Below are 16,324 nucleotides of genomic sequence, written 5' to 3'. Positions count from 1 at the left end.
GCCCACCAGGCACCGCCCTGTCAGCCAAAGCCAAGGGCTCCTGGCCTGGGAGCCTCTGCAGTTACAGAGGTCCTGGAGTGACCCCACAGCCCACCCCACCTCACAACCTGTGCTGTCCAAGAGGCCCTCCAGATCCCCAAAGCCCCCCTAGACAGCTGCCACGTCCCAGGGTGACACCACATGGAGGAAGGACCAGGATTCAGGGAAGCAGCACAGCACTGGCCAGGAGGCACAGACTTACCACCTCTCAGGGCTGTTGCAGAGCTTGCAAACCCCTCTCTCCACACAGATGCTTACAGGGGGGCAATTAGTGGGAGCAGAGCCTTCATTTCCTACAGCTTTAAAGAGGTGGCAGCAGCTGGGTTGAGGCTGGGAGGGGAGCACCTGTGTCTGTGCTGCAGAGGCAATCACCTCCTCCTCCTCTTCTTCCTCTCTCTGAGCCCTGGCCCACCATTCCTGGGTGCCAGGGGGGTTATTTTCCACCTGCTGGAGCTGGGGTCAAATGAGGAGAGGCAGCACAGGTAGGAATCAGCAGGGCAGGTTCAGGCACCATCTCTCCTGGGGGCCTGCCAGCCATTGCCTGGTTCTGCAGTCAGCATCCTTCGGGGCTGAGCCTCGCTCACAAGCTTCCTGGGATGGAGGCCACGTGAATTTGTGTATAAAACAGAGGCAGAGCATGTACATGCTTTATATAAACACCTTTTGGCGAGGAACTCTGCCACGGTTAACGTATCCTCAGGTCAGCTACTCCAGCTGTTGTTGTTACAACTGCAAACGGCTTAAGTACGGCTCTTCACATCCAGGAATTTGTGTTTTAAATATCTTCAGGGTATCACGCAACAAACACAGCCCTACACAAACAGGACACACGCCTCGGTACCCGTGTGTTATATGGTTACACTCACCTCTGGCTCTCTTGGGCAACCGTCCTCTGAAAGCCCGTGCGCCTTCCAGCCACCCTGCGCCAAGAGGAGATGGCTCATTAGCTCCTCGTGACAAACCAGGAGAATTGATGAGCTCTGTGTCTCTTTGAGACTAAATAGTGCCATTTTAGTGCCATAGGTCTTGCCACCGAGCGGCTACCTGGGTGGAAAGCTGGTGATCGTGGTGAGGGAGAGGGTCACGGAGGAAATCAGGAGGAGCAGACAGTAATTCTTGCACTTGTTTTGAGATGGACTAAAAATAGAGGCTCTTGAACCTGTTTCACTGTAAGAAGCCTGCATAATTCAGGCAAGTTTTACCAGTAAATTGCAGCTATAAAGCCAAATCCCTGCAGCCTTAAAAGGTCTCTTGAAGCCAATCCAGAAAAGTGTGCTGCCCAAGTGCCTGTTAGGAGAGGGGGAAGGAGGGGGGGGGTGGGAAAGCAAATGCCCAGGGAAGCAGCTCGGGGCTGGTGGGGAAAGAACAAACTTTGCCCCCAGCCTCTGCGCTGTGCCTGTGGCTGGGACAGCACATCCCAGTGCTCGGGGCAAAAGGGAGTCCTCTGCTTGCTCATCTCAGAGCTGCCACCCCCAGTACATGCACACAGCGCGCACTGCCTGCTGCCCAGGGAATTTCAGGAAATAACCAGGAGGGATCTGTGCTCGTCACACTGCAAGGCGAGCCTCTTAAGAGCAGTTCTGCACCTGGTGTTGTAACTGTGTCCAAAAACAAAACCAATTCTTTGTGTTTGCAAAAAAAACAAACACCATACCCAGCCCCAAATACACATCCATCACTCCTCTGGCTGCTCAGGTGATGGCTCCCCTTCATCCCTGTGGGTGCCAGTCCTGGCACTCTTCCTCCACCCTCTCCTGCCCTCTTTTTGGCCTTTCTCTCCCTGGATTCCTGAAGCCCTGCTCGCTTCCTGCTTCCTCCTCATGGTCTCCTCTCAGCATTTTCCTCCTGCAGAAAACGCTGCAGCCAAGGGTGAACCCTGGCAAAGCTCATCCCCTTCTCCTTTGGCCTGTGCAAAGTTTCCCCGTGTGTTATTTGGTTTTAATTCACTCACTATCAGTTCCAGATGTGCAAGGATACAAACCTCCTTCTACCGCAAATGTTTAATGCGTTACTGAAGTTCTGTGTCACACATGTCCCTATCACAGGGTGGAGAGCAGCACCCATCCCTGAAAACACAGGTGCGAGCACACAGCTGAGGCGGGGTGAGGCAGACAGGCTCATTCCCTGGCCAAAAGCATTGGGGTGCTTTTAGGAGTCAGGGAGATGCAGCAGCATCCCCAGGGCAGCGCAGGGAGCTGCCTCCCCACAGGCTGCAGGCACTGTTCCCACTGTGCCCCCTTGCCCTCAGTCCATGCTGGGGGACGTGCAAGGGGAAGCAGTACCAGCCTTGCCCTCCCAGGGCTGCAGCACCGTGGCAGAGCTGTTTGTGGGATGCAGATCAAGCTTTTCTTCACACCGATGGAGGTCAACACAAGGCATGCATGTGTCCCAGTCAGCCTTTGGACTTGTGATAAATAAAAAGGTGCCAGCTGCTCACCTCCAGCCAGGCATCCTTTCCTCCCCCACAGCCAGGGACTGCAGGGAGACGACTGGCTGCCCGCAGGTTGGTTTCCATCCACACGTTAACGGGTCTGGTCAGTTCTGCTACTGCCAGGCTTTACCCTGTTTAAGACACAAAGAAAGCAGAATTCAGCAGCACGATGTCATTTCCCCTATCAGCCTAAAGTGTTTACCTTGACTGGCAAAACAGGTGAATTTTGCACATCGGAAAACATGCAATTGGGTCTCAGGTGGCAGCTGAGAGAGAAGAATTAACATTACCTTCGTGTTCTTGGTGGAGTACAACAATTTCCCTCAGCATAGCCAAGAATTTCCAACTACTACGCTGTTCAGCCAGGATCGTGGCTCCAAAACTGCCTTAAATATCACACAGCCAGCAGACTTTCTGCATACAGCTTGCTGAATTTCAGATGCCCTGGTCTTGAAGACTGAGATATCAACAGGTTAAGACCAGATCAAGTGGTCTTCAGAGCCACTCCAACAAATGACAAAGGACTGCAAGACATCGCAAATGTGGCAACACTTTCCTTAATTTCTCCTTCATCAACCCCTATCGGGCATCGGGATATCTCAGGCTATCTCCATCCTCCTGTCAGCTGTTGTCCTTTGCCTGTCCCCTCCTGTCCGTGGACATCATGCAGTAGGCCACCACGCATACGATACTTCAGATGCTTTAATTTTGTACTGGTGAAAGATTGCAGCCCCAGAGCCTGGGACCGAGCAGTAGGGCAAGTTGCCCAGATGCTTCCCATTACCAAAATGGCTTCAGGGAAAGAGGGAATTTAATCTTCATGGCCTGCTCCACACGTGCTTCCCTGGGAATGCCAATTAGTGCTCAATAGGGCATTTGCTAAAACACAGCTTTGAACTCAGCAAAGATCGTGAAGGCTCCGCAAACCATCGAGTGGCCACGGGATGGCTGTCAGCAAGGATTTTGGGGCACAGCTAGCCAGGGTCACGTTCTCACCACCGGCCCAGAAATGAGTGGCTCTGTAACCTTTTCCCAGCCCTGCTTCTTGCCTCCTAATGACTGCTAAATTGAATCTGAAAACATCAACACTGGTGACAGGAACAAGAGCTCTGGTTCCTGGGAACAAGCGTTGATGACAGGGGAATCACTGGCTGCGAGCAACACGCTGCTTCCTGGGCTCTGCTCCATCAGACGAATGTTTCCTTATTATGTCCCCAAAATCTCCTGGGCAGGGGAACGTGCAGTAGAAGCACAGTCAGTTGTTTTTCAGAGACTTTCCCCTCTGGGCTGTCAAAGATCTGAAGGAGCTGGCAACCAGCCCATGCTTATTCTGATAAATGCTATTTGCAACTAAAAATGGATTAAAATAACCTCCGCGAGCTTGTCTGAAGGGGAACAAGCAGTCTTGTTCAGCGATGCCATTAGCAGGAAGAGGTGGAGAGAACTATTCTAAGGCTGCTTATTTTTGGGTTTCACCCCACTTTGTCATTTGCCCTGACCAAAGCAGAGGGAGGAGACTATAATTAGCACTCGGGGCACTGTCAATGGGAGCAGCAAACAGGCCCTGGCCAAAATTCAGACTCAAGGCTCCTCCAGCTCTTCATCCCCTTTCCCCTCCTTGCTTCGTCTGCTTCGTGTGGAGGTGGGTTCGGAGGCAGCAGCTCGCTGTGGGGAACCACACCACAGCCACTGAAGGTTAGGAGCACTTAATAACCACATCCTCCTGTGACCCACCATACCTTGCACCTCCACGTGCTTATATTTTTTGCAGTGTGAGACTTCTGCTTTACACAATCATTGGTCAAAAAGAGATTCGTGTTACAGATAAGGCATTAACAACGTGTGCCCGTGGATTTAACGAGTCACAAAGAAATGTGGAATATTTTCCCTTGAAAGCATCACGTGCTGCTGTCAGGAACTTGTAATATTTGTGTGTTCATTTCTCACACCATCATAATCCTCACCTTCCTCTGACAAATGTTTTCTGAAACGATCCTGTGCACAGTCCTCCTTCTGACATAAATCTGCAGCTTGTGGCTCTCTGTGCTGGAGTTCGTGCTTGTTTGCTCCACTGACTGATGTACTGCAACCCCTCCAAAGGGGCCTTCTGACTTGAAATCTTCCTTTTTTAAAGGATGGGCACAGGCAGGTGCGTGATAAAGTGCCATATTGCCACACGGGTACTCGAAGTCCAGGGGATCACAGCACAGACAAACTGCAGGTTGTCCCTTCTTGGACAGCCACCATGACCCTGGTATAAAGAAGAAGTACAAATCTACTGGGGCTGTGTGATTTCTTCATGCACCTTCTGCTCCTGGGGGACAGCACCAGCTGCTGCTCCCCCTGATTCTTGGGCTCAAAGAATGTGACACCGGGGTTTAACATCAGCAGTAATAAACTTGGTCTTGCAGATGGCACAGAAATGAGCTGGGTAAATGAGAACACCGGCAACAGGCAAACAAACTGAGCTGCTATTGTAGCACACGGTTTTCATGATGGAGCTTCTAGGAAATGTTTCTCAAGGACAAGATTATCATGCATTAAGAAAAAAAAAAAAAAAAAAAGGCATCTGCAAATACCCACCTTACCTTCAACAGGCACACACCCTCTGCTCCCCCCAGCCCTCAGACCAGCAGCCATCACCGTGAGAAAAGAGCCGCGGTGCCTCTCCTCCAGTGGGGCCCCTGTGCTCCCAAATGCCTCCCTCAGACAGGAGGTTGTTCGAAAGTCATGGCTAGCTGGTAATAGTAGATGCGTTTCCCCTCTCTTTTCCCAGTCTACAGAGAATGCTGAAATCCCTTTTCCAAGCTTTTTCTTTTCATAGACAGGAAGCGTGGAAAGTGTTACAACAGCAAAAAGCAGAGGTCCTTGCCAGACCAGAGGCTTCCAGGAGCCAAGATATTAAAAAAAAAATAAAAATGTAGGGGCAGGGACTCGTGCTGTGAGGTACCGCGAGCATGGGACTGGGCAGGGCACCTGAGCCCAGAGCCTTTCAGAGCAAAGCATCCCCAAGGGATGCTGCTGTCACGGGAGGACAGAGCCTGGCAGAAGCAGGAGGCCGACCTTGTGCAGAGATGTCCCCGTGCAGCTGGCAGGTCTCACCTCAGAGCGCTCCTGCAGCAAGGAGACAGGGCGAGGAGTCGGCGGCAAGAAATGCATAGCGAGGGGAATGTGCTGAGAGAGGCTATAAATAGAGCTCTGACCCTGCTCGTTTATATATAGCCAGGTCTATATGTGTGCTGGCTGGCTGCAAGGCACCATATGGGCAAAGACGTCCTGCCATGCTGACGCAGAGCTGAAAGGGCAAAACCGCCCGGTGCAGCGGCCAGGCGGCCCCAAAATGGGCAGAGGAGGCAGCACAAAGTCCCATCGAGGTGGTCCTGGCCCGGCAGCAGGGCACAAACCCCAGGAGCAACTTCTGTGCTGTGCAGGTGATGGGGAACAGGCACGGGTTGGCCAAAGGCTGTGGTGTCTCCATCCTTGGATCTTCAAAATCCGCCTGGACACGGCCCTGGGCAGCCTGCTCCGGGTGGCCCTGCTTGGGCAGGGGTTGGACCAGATGGACCAGAGATCCCTGCCAGCCTCAGCTCTTCTGTGGCCCTGTGGTTCTGGTCCTCCTGTGTACAGAAAGTGCTTGAGACTATTGACCCACTTGCACTCAAGAGGATTCAGGCTGAAACTGGAAACAAGGAAAAGGAACCAAAACGCATTTTTTGTTTAGTCTCAAAACTGCTTTTTTGGCACGTAATTCGTGTTTCTTACAGCCTGGAAGTCGTGGCTCAGCTGTCAGTGGGGAGTGGGGCCTCTCAGTTGGCCTCTGAGCCGTCTGTGCAGAAGTCAGCCACATGCCTGATCCCGTTACACCCTGCTTTTAAAAGCCAACAGGACCACTAACCTCAAAGACCCGTGCCTTTCCTCAAAATCGTGTTGCCCCTAAGGTGTGTGCCACAGCTCTCCGTTGGCTGAGACCCACGAATAAAACTTCCATCGTCTGCTCTCACAGCTAGGAGGTCGGGCCAGCCCCTCTGAGACAGCCAGAAGCTTGGCTGCCATGGAGAGCTGAGAAGCTCTAAGTTTAAGCTTAAATGTAAGTTACAGGCTAGTAGGCTCCTTTTTTTTCGGATTTAGGCCTTCAAGATAGGAACTGCTGGCTTGGGGGTGGGTGAGCACCAGCTGTACAACAGACTCGTCATCCTGCATGACTAACTCTGCTGCTTGCCCTAAGCAGGAACCTCAGCAGAAAAAATGGATAATGAAAATTAAAAGGACAACGTATAAAAATGCATAAATAAAATGAATATAGCTGCATAACAAGTACATAATGAACCTAATTACTGGACAACAGCTCCCAGACCCGCCTCTCTCTGGGATCCTGCTCTCTGAGGCCATGCTGTGACTAATCTGGCACAGCCCTGCCGCTCGTGCCAGGGGTAGAGAGAGCTGCTCTCCCTGGACCATGGTAATCCTGAGAGGTGACATGGCCCAGGGCCATGCCAAACCTTCTGCCACCCCACACGGGTGGGCACAGGGCTGCCACTGCTGCAGAAACCCCAGCCAAGTGCCACAGGCATGCAGCTGAACAGCACAGCCAGGTCACTGGGACACGTGAAAGGGGTTAACATGCACCGCTCTCCCACCTGACACGGCTTTTTCTGCCTGCCCTAGCCTTCCTGATGGGACACATCATGCCATCGTGCTCTCTCCAGCAAAAAAAACTTCTCAAAATGCTCGGGTTTTTGAGGGACGAGTAACAGTTACCTCACTTGGCCCCTTCAGCCTTAAATATCTGAGCACTGACAGTCAGTATCCCAAAATAGCGCACGGTAATTCTGCTCTGATTTTGTTCCTCAGGAGGGGAGCAGAGCAGCCACGGGGTGATTACGCTGCGAACAACGCCTTTGGGTTTCCTGCTCTTCACTTCCCAGCTCAAGAGCCATAAAGGCATTTACTCACCTCTCCAATCTCCCTCCAGGACCAGGATGGCTGTGCTGTGCCAGAGGCTCTGGGAGCAGGCAGAGGTCCTGCCCTCACCTCAGCCTCCCCGGGCAGAGCCAGTACCCCACCACACACCTTTACAGCAACACCAAAACTCCTCATTTGAGGGCTGTCTGTGCTATTTTTACTATGGCTTTCAGCTTTGAGGACAGCACACCCAGCAGCACGCCCAGCTTCAGGGCCACCACTGGGACACGGGGCTCTGGGTCTGGAGGTGCTCAGAAGAGAGATGGTGTGGTGGGAGCAGCTGGGACTGTGCTGACGGTGCTAGGTGAGCAGCAGAGAGGGCAGAGTTCCTCCTGGGTGGTGACCAGGCTACAGCATCCCTGTGGGCAGGCGGGGATGGGGCACACGGGGATCATGGTGCTGGAGCACTCACAGGCTCCCCTGCTCACACGCTGTCATCCTTAGTCCTCCTGCACACAACAAGGGGCCCTACCGCTTCCTTAGCATAACAGCATTAAATAAAAGGTCTTAGCAAAGCATATAAAAAGTCTGAAGGCTCTGACAGGGGCACTTGAACAGGTTTTATGGGAGCAATTTAAAAGGTCACCTCCGGCAGCTGCCTCTGCTGATGTGCGGCACCACACGCCTCCTCCCGTCCCTCTGCCCGCCGGTGTCTGGCTGAAATCAGCGGCAGCTTCTGGAGTTCGGCAGGAAAAGGGGCAGAAGTGATCCCCTCCTGGCAAAAGAAATCCAAAATTTCAAAACGTGATTTTTGCCCCTTTTGGGAGCTTGGTAGCCCCTCACCCAGACAGCCCACGTGGTGCTCCCACCCCATCAGATGCTGGGCAGCTGCTGTGAGCGGGACGCAGCTGCGAGGTCTGCTTTTGGACCTGCTCTACCAGCAAGCAGAGGGAGATGGTGAAAATCACACTTGTTTTGACAAGCTGCTGAGGAGGAGGCCAGGTCTGACAGGCTGTCCCACTCGAGCTTGCATCAGGCCAAAGGAGAGATAGCAAAATGGAAAATGTGAATCGGCTGGGCTCACAGAGGCAAGCAGGCTGCGTGCTGTAAATCAGGTTTGTAAGTGCAAGGAAGGCTGGGGCAGGCAGTGCAAGCATTAAGTAGAGTTATGGCTCTCTCTGAAGGCTGTTCACTTCGGGACGACATCAAGGAGGAGCAGGACGGGGTGTGACGGATGGAGTGCGCTGCGGTGGGGAGCTCTGCCAGTTTTGTTCAGCCAGGAACACCAACCAACAGCTTCACAAGCAAAAACGAGCCTGGAGAAGGCCGAGCTAAACAGCATCTCAACTATATTTTCAGGAGCACGGCCCATGGCCCTGGGCCCTGCACAGGCTGCAGCCTCCTCCTCACGTGTGCTGGAGGCCTCCAGCTCTGGTGTCTGCAGCTCCGGTGTCCTGACAGGAGAGCTAACAACGTGGGAGGATAACTCAGACACACCAAGGGCATGTGTCTGGGTGAGGCTGGAAAGCCTGGAGCAAGAGGGCCCCTGGTGGGGCCAAGGCATCCAACAACACCAGCACCCCTCCAGAGCCCGCAGGCCGCATCCAGCCCAGCCACGGGGCTCGGCCAAGAGCTCGCAGACATGCGTGTGCTTGTTTGTGTGAGCAGCGAGGGCATTGCACCGTGTCAGGGGCTTCCCGCTCGTCCTCCGTGAGCTCGAAACGTACTCAGCAGAAATAGGCACTGCACATTTGGTAACCGCGGGGAAATAAAGCACAATCCCGGCTTTTCACGCACAATCCCGGTCTACCTGTTATTATTGTCTGGGTTCCAGCAACGGACCCAGAGCCAAAGTCTGTGGTGATTTATCCCTCACTCGGTATAATTCCATTAACTGAGTGGAGTTATTTAGTCATCGCAAAATTTGGCCAAATTATTTTTGTTTGGGCACTCGCTTTATTTTTGTAAGCGTGCCCCCTGAAGCTAACCCTCCAGCCTGTAACCATTTCCTCTAGCAGGACCAACATGACATTTGGAAAGGACTCGTATGCCTGCACCCGACTTCTCCTGCTTTATTTAGCTGTGTTCTGGAGGCAGCACTGATGCTCGCTTCAAGATCAGCCTTCGTGTGTTTATGCAGGAATTAAGCAGAGGGCAGGAGATAAAGCACACATCCATAGGGACGCAGACATGGGAGGACGAGGAGAGAAATCTCTGCCTTGTGCTTGTAAAGATGAATTTCCAGTCTCTTACAAGCACCCAAACCAGCCAGCACACACACAAACTCATGCAATGAGTGCTCTGCCCAGCATGGACAGGACAGACAGACGGACCTTGTAGTGAACCTGCACATCACCCAGGAGCACCCCAGGCTTCTGGGGAGCCTGTCCCCATCCCTGTCCCTGTCCCCACAGGACTGCAGGATGGCAGACCCACACAAACCTTCCCCCGAGCAATCTGCCGGGCTGCTTTCTGAGCAGGCCACATCCACAGCATCCTTTGGCAGGGAACTGTGTGCTTCTGTTATTTATTGTGTAATAAAAATATTTCCTCTTGTTTGTCCTAAACCTGCTGTCTGATAGCTCGTATGGTGCTTCAGCTCTTGAATTGTCAGAAATTACTAACAAGTTCCTCATCGATCTCTCAAAGTGTTCATGAGCTCCTGCTCTCCTGTTCTCATGGGATTTTCTGAACTGGACAGTCCTACACTATTGCATCTCCATCCTGCAGCAGATACTTTTAGATATACTTTTTTGGGAACTAACTCGGCCTACACAGATAATTCGAGATAGCAGAGCACTGCGGTTTTACATTGCTGTCAGATTAGGATTGTTGTTTTGCTCTTGGTTTCTTCCCTAATAACGCTCAACATCCCCACCCCTTAATCCTTGCTGAGAGGCAAGCCGACATGAAACTGTCCACAGCAACTCCAGCATCTCTTTCACTACCAATAATAACTGCTACTTTAGAGTAGTTTGTGTTGAATGTATAATCAAATATACAGAGTTATAGTGTTGTATGGAAGGCACTTAGTTTTCCTGATACTTCCTTTTCCTTTTGGAGGGTTCATTCGCATCCCCATTCAGAAGGAAAGCCAGACTTTCTTGTCAGCTTCTTTCTTTCTATGTGTTTGGAAAAGTTCATATCAGAAGTTTCTAGCCTTTTACAAGCCATTCTTCAAAATCTTTTTTTAAGCATGTCTTATTATGATTTCACATTTAGCATCCCAGCATTTGTGATGCCTCCAGTTTTGCCTCTTTGGACATGATTTATGCTTTTTTTTTTTTTTTTCCCAGGATATATTTTACTTCCAATAATACTCTATCTAGTATTTAGCTATGTTAGCTATTTTTATTCATTTTGAAAAGTCTTTCTGGTGGTTAAATTTATCATAGACTCCTCATATCCAGAGTCTGGCTATCTATAAGCCGTTTTTACTCTTTTCCTTTTAATATTCATCTTTGAAGCTACTTCTTTACTGTAGAGGACAGAGGGAAGAAGTTTCACCCTAGAAAACCAGGAAATCTGAGTGTCTCCTCATGTGAAGCCCCCTTCCTCCCAGGTCCAGACTCCCATCTGTGCTGGCAGAAGAAGCCCTTTCCGAGTGTGGAAGCACCAGGGGGTCCCTGCGGAGCAGGGAGAGGAGAGCCACCAGGCTCTGGTTCCTAAACTTGGGGATGGGACCCTGAGAAGAACCCGTGCAAGCCCGACAAAGTCTGAATACCATTCATCAACCTCGCCAGCCTGAAATCCTAAAGCTAATCCTGCACCTAAAGCTAAGCAGAAACCTGGGCAGTCCTGCCATTTCCCTGCTCTGCCCGCTTGTCTGCACAATAAAAATACATGGGGACTCTTCAGCCAGGAGTAAACATGCACATGTAGACATGGTCATAAAACTCATAACGAAACCCCTAAAAGTGGTGGTTTGGTTATTTTGGGCCGGTCTTCTGGGAAGAGGAGGAGCTGGTTGATAAGCCTCGCAGTTATTTTGGGAAACAAACAGATATGTCAGAGAAAAACATGGATCCATCTCCTCACGAGGATAAGCGGGCAGCATTTCACCCCGTTTGGTTGGGTCCCGGGGGTGCCTGACCTCAGGGGTGCTCCTGCTGGAAGGTGGCTGAAAGCAGGCGGTGCTGCGTGCCTCCCTTCACCCTGAGGCTGCCTGTTTTCGAGTTATTCCCTTCTCCCTTCCCCTCCTGCCTCTCAGTGCTGCTCCAGCAGCTCTATCCCCTGCGGCCCTGCCCTGCCTACCACCAGTGAAGGCACTGAGCCACATCCTTCCATGTTTCTGCCCCTTTGAGAGCATCGGAGAGCTGTGCGGGTCCCTGTGCTGTCACCCGGTGCCCCGCTGGACCCCCTGGCACACGTCCCCAGCCAAAACACAAGTCCCTGGCCAAGACACGCCAGCCACATCGGTGCTGCCCATATGCAGCTGAAACGCTGGGTTTCCCCCGAGAGGCTGGGGGAGCAGAGCCCGAGCTCCCTCAGCCATCGGAGGCTGCTGCGAAAAGAGCCTGAAATGGGTCTTTAATGATCAAGGGCAGGACCCCCAGATATTTCTCAAAGGGAAAACACAGACTTGCCAGAAGCCGGGGCTGAAAGTAACAAGCACATAAACATCCTTCACGCAGCTCTGTGCTAGCCAAGAGCTGTTTCACAGCCGGGCTGTGTTCCCTCTCTGCCTCCCTCCCTGCCTTTTCGCCAGGCCCCGTCCCTCCTGCCCAAGAAAGGTCATTTTCTTCACAGGCAGAGGGAAAAAATCTTCCACAACAACAGGGTCTTAAATCAAGCCGAGGAAGAAGACTTCCCTTTCACCAGCTATAACTCCAGCCTCCTTGATGCAAATGCTTCCAAACAAAGAATCCCTGTTCGAGACAGAGCCGTAAATTATCGCGGCGGATCTGGTTTTGTTTGAAATCGGACCCAAGCGAACCTCGCCTGGCTTTCAAAGCAAGCCAAGTCTTCTGGTGGGGACTTCTGGTGGGGACCCCAGCTCCCTGCTGCCCACCCCCAGCCACCAGCCCCAGGTCAGGGCTCTGCAGGGCTGTGCAAAGCCCAGAAGGGCGCTGGACGCCACGGAGACTCTGCCACCGCAGATGCTGGTAACACAGCTTGGAGGCACGGTCCCTTGTCCCCTGGCACCGGTTACACTAATTGCTCTGCCAATTAAATACCTGGAGGTGCTTTCCTCTGTGCTCATGGGACAGCAGCACTCCCTCCAGACCGGGCTGCCCAGGTACAGCAATGCGATGCAGTGCAATGCGATGCGATGCTGCTTGGGAATTAATTAAGAGGAAGCTCGTTAAGCCACAGAGGTGGAAAGTGAAAGACCCCAGACTGCTCAGCTGAGGCAGTGACCCCACTGTACTGTGCAACCACCTCCTGCTCCAGGAGAAGGTGAGCTGGCCCTGCACAAGCCTTTACTGGGCACGGGAGTGTTTCCTCCTCAGTTTACGACATAATTATAAAATAATTATAAAATGGCCTCAATTTGCACCAGGGGAGGTTTAGGTTGGGCATTAGGGGAAGTGTCTTTACTGAAAGGGCAGTGTGGTACTGGAACGGGCTGCCCAGGGAAGTGGTTGTCACCATCCCTGGTGGTTTTGCCCTCAAGAAGGGTGTAGATGGAGACCTCACAGCACGGTTTGGTGGTGGGCTTGGCAGTACTAGGCTAAAGGTTGGAGTAGATGATCTTAGAGGTCTTCTCCAGCCTGAACGTTTTCCCAAAAGGTTTTTGTGGATTCATAGAATCAAGCAAACCACCACCACCAACAACAAATCAGGAAATGAGATCCGTAAGGTGCACGGAGAGGACATTTTCCCTTCCGTGATGCCACAGGAGCGATGGCACCGCACCATTCGGCCCATCCAGAGATCAGCTTTTACTCACCCCGCTGGGTGCTCCTTGGGACTGGCTCATTTGCACGTGCAGCAATCTGAGAATAAAATCAGGTCACATTAAAAAACAACTTCTGTGTTATGATTTCCTATGAATCAGAGGATTTGTCCCCTGGGCTCCCTCCAGCCCTGCCTGTTCTTCCCAGCCTCCCCTCCACCCCGAGCCCCATCCTGCTTTTCCACCAGGCTTTGGCTCCCGGCCCCTCCCTGCAGACGTAGGATGCTCGTGCCTACTCGCTGCCACCCTGAGCATCACCGCAAGTGGCATCTGCTGGATGATTTTAAGCTGTGAGCCGCTGAAGGGAAACGTACGGCCCACGTCTCAAGCCTGGGTAGTGGGTGACAGACTCAAAAGCCTCTGATACAGTCATTAGCCTCGGTGTAGTGAATTTAATGAGGTTTGGTTGTAGGTTTTGTGTGGTTTTCAATCCTTACAGGACAGATATCCGTGATGCTGAAAAACATTGCAAGAGAAACCTTCAAAATGAGTAGCAAAAGAGCTGCTCAAACCTGGAACAAGGTTCGCTGTTCCACCTGGGCTCTCCAGGACAGAGCTGAAACACCCTGCGTTTTCACCCTTTTGCCTAGCTCCTAACAGCTGGGAAGATACAGAGAGCCCGTCTTCAGCGCTGGCATCTCCCACTTGCGTGTCGCTCGCTTTGAGAGGGAGCAGAAAAATGTTAACAAAGAACTGCTGAAAAGAAACTTGTTTACCCAGCCTCTCCAACGGGGTATGGCTTTTTCTCAAATATTGTGCTACCACAGATTCCTGAACCCTCTTTATCCCCTGTGTTAACATCCAGCACAGCTCGGGGGTGTCTCTTGAAAGAGAAAAGTGAGCACGGGCATCCCCGGGAAGCTGGAGCCCGAGGCCCCTGAGCCTGATGGAGGGTGGCAGTGGCTGATGGTTGCAGAGGGCAGTGTGCTCACAGCCTCCTGAAGGGACCAGGCAGCGCCCGCACCTCTGGGACTCGTACCAGGGGTGGAAGCAAAGCACGACCGAAAAGCAGAGCGAGCCTGCAGTACGGGGAGGATGCTGTACAACCTCCCAGAGCTCATTAGCCCTCCGTGTACCTTGCGCAACACTTGGGCAGATGGCTGTAGTGTTCCCAGAGATGTTACAAACCTTTGTGCGAAACCCAAACTCCCAGAACTGTAACAGCTTTAGGAGAATTCGCTGATGAAGACACAGCACAGCCGCTGGTAGCTGATTACTTCCAACAGCACCTGGTTTGCCAGCTTGCAGCTGTCCCAGAGGTGAGGCCACCTGCAGATGCACCCCGAGGGCACCCCATCACCACCACCTTCCCCTCCTGCCTCTGGGCCAGCTCTCACAGCCCCCGGGGAAGCCAGGGGGATGCTGTTCATCGGGTCACTTCGCCAGCTGTAAGGACAGGCTTAGGAAAAGCTCCCACCCCCCAAGGGTCTACCCCCAGAAGTGTTGGCTGAAGGCTGCAAATCCCTAGGGGGTAATCCCTGGTAATGGGGAAGTGTGAGCTGGCCGAGGGGTGCCCCGAGGGAGGACGTGCTGTGGGAGCAGGCTGTCAGAGCAGGAACAGCACAAGGGAACAGAGAAATTCTCGCTCCAGGGATTTGCTTCTCCTGCAGAGAGATTCAGGCACTCCTCAGCACAAACACCGTGGTCTCTCACGCACACCGAAGCCGCACGTAACTCTGCTCCCACCCCACACGGGAAAGCCTCTGCTTTTCGGCTCCAAGACAAGCCCGTCCCGTCCCCTCTTCTGCTCTGCCAAACTGACCTGTGCTCGCTCCGGCTGCAGCACCACGCGGCTTGGGGGCTGGAAGGGACAACAGCAACTCACAGAGAGCAGAAAAACGCTGGAAAAACCCCGCAGCGTGAGGAAACCACACGGCAAGGATAGGAAAGGAGAAAGAGAGCAGAAAGCACACGTGCAGCTCTGAACAAACTCCACCTGCCCAGCTGCGCTAACGTTTTCGGGCACAAGCACTTCCAAACAGTCCTTAAACATCAAGCTACTTTAATACAAAGATCTCTGACAGGAAAATGAAGTTGTCTAAAATCAGCCTGGCTCGTGTCCTGTCTCATCAGCGTGTACCTGGCGGCACGGAGCCCAAAACCTCTCCCAGCAGCATCCCCAGGGACAGCGCTGCTGCTTCTGCACGGGCTGCCGGCAGGCTCCGAGTGCCTGCAGCCCTGTCCAGGGGGGCAAGGAGAGCCCGAAGAGGACAGCAGGGCCCCGAAATAAGGACAGCCCGGTAGGTACTGTGCAAATATATCGGATTTTATTACTCTTTTATGGAAATAATAACAGACATTCAGGTAGAAACATATTAAATTAACGCAGTCAACAGTTTAAATGCAAAAATAAATATAAAGTCCAGCAGCTCGATGCATCTAAAACAGCTCGTATTTCTTCTAACGGATAGAAAAAGATTTTTTTTTTTCTTTTTTGTGTGTGTGTGTGTGTGTCTCAGACGGAGAGTTTGGTACAGCCGAACAGAGCCGCAGGTACAAGAAGCGCTTTCTCAGAGCACAGCCCGGCCCGCCGGGCGCCCCGCCGAGCCTCCCTGCGGCCGGGTCCCTGCCGGGAGCAGTCCCACCGAGCCGTGCCGAGCCGGGCAGAGCCGTGCCAACCTCAGAGGGCCGAGTCCGAGTCGCTGGAGTCGAGGCTGTTGCGCAGGCGGCAGCTGCCCAGGCGGTCCCGCTGCAGGCTGAGATTTTGGGTGCTGCGCCGCAGGCACTCGAGGGACTGCAGGAAGGACTTCTTGGCCTTCTCCTCCTCCATGGGGGACACCCCTTCCTCCTCCACCTCCTGGATCTCGTCGAAAGTCACCGGCTGCGTCTTGAAGCGCGACTGCCGCGGCCGCCGCAGCTTGCCCCGGGGGGCTCGGGCCGGCCGGGCGGGCGGGGGGAACTCCTCGGCCACGCAGACGAAGTGCGGCATCACCGCCTGGTAGCTGGAGCAGACGCCCAGCAGCTCGGAGGGCTTGGCGGCCATCCTGCCCTCCGCCGGGGGGCACCGAGCCGGGGCCGGGCCGGGGGGCGCCGCCGGAGCCGGCGGGGCGGGG

General features: G+C 53.1%; 2 protein-coding genes across 2 annotated transcripts in view; one reads left to right on the top strand and one right to left on the bottom strand.

Annotated features, from left to right (window-relative positions):
* Positions 1-16,324, top strand: part of LOC137857764 (uncharacterized) — a 150,423-nt gene that overhangs the window by 117,881 nt on the left and 16,218 nt on the right. The window lies entirely within an intron of this gene.
* On the bottom strand, positions 15,715-16,254 carry C5H11orf96 (chromosome 5 C11orf96 homolog). The gene has a single exon (XM_068684707.1). It carries the CDS (start codon positions 16,252-16,254, stop codon positions 15,892-15,894), a length of 363 nt encoding a protein of 120 aa, XP_068540808.1. The 3' UTR covers positions 15,715-15,891.

The sequence above is a fragment of the Anas acuta genome, chromosome 5 (genome assembly GCF_963932015.1).
Source record: "Anas acuta chromosome 5, bAnaAcu1.1, whole genome shotgun sequence".
Lineage (NCBI taxonomy): Eukaryota > Metazoa > Chordata > Aves > Anseriformes > Anatidae > Anas > Anas acuta.
Note: the sequence above shows the minus strand (reverse complement) of the source record. Positions and strands in the feature narration are given on the sequence as shown.

Coding starts and splice junctions, on each gene's coding strand:
- C5H11orf96 (XM_068684707.1), bottom strand. CDS start 16,254: ATGGCCGCCAAGCCCTCCGAGCTGCTGGGCGTCTGCTCCAGCTACCAG.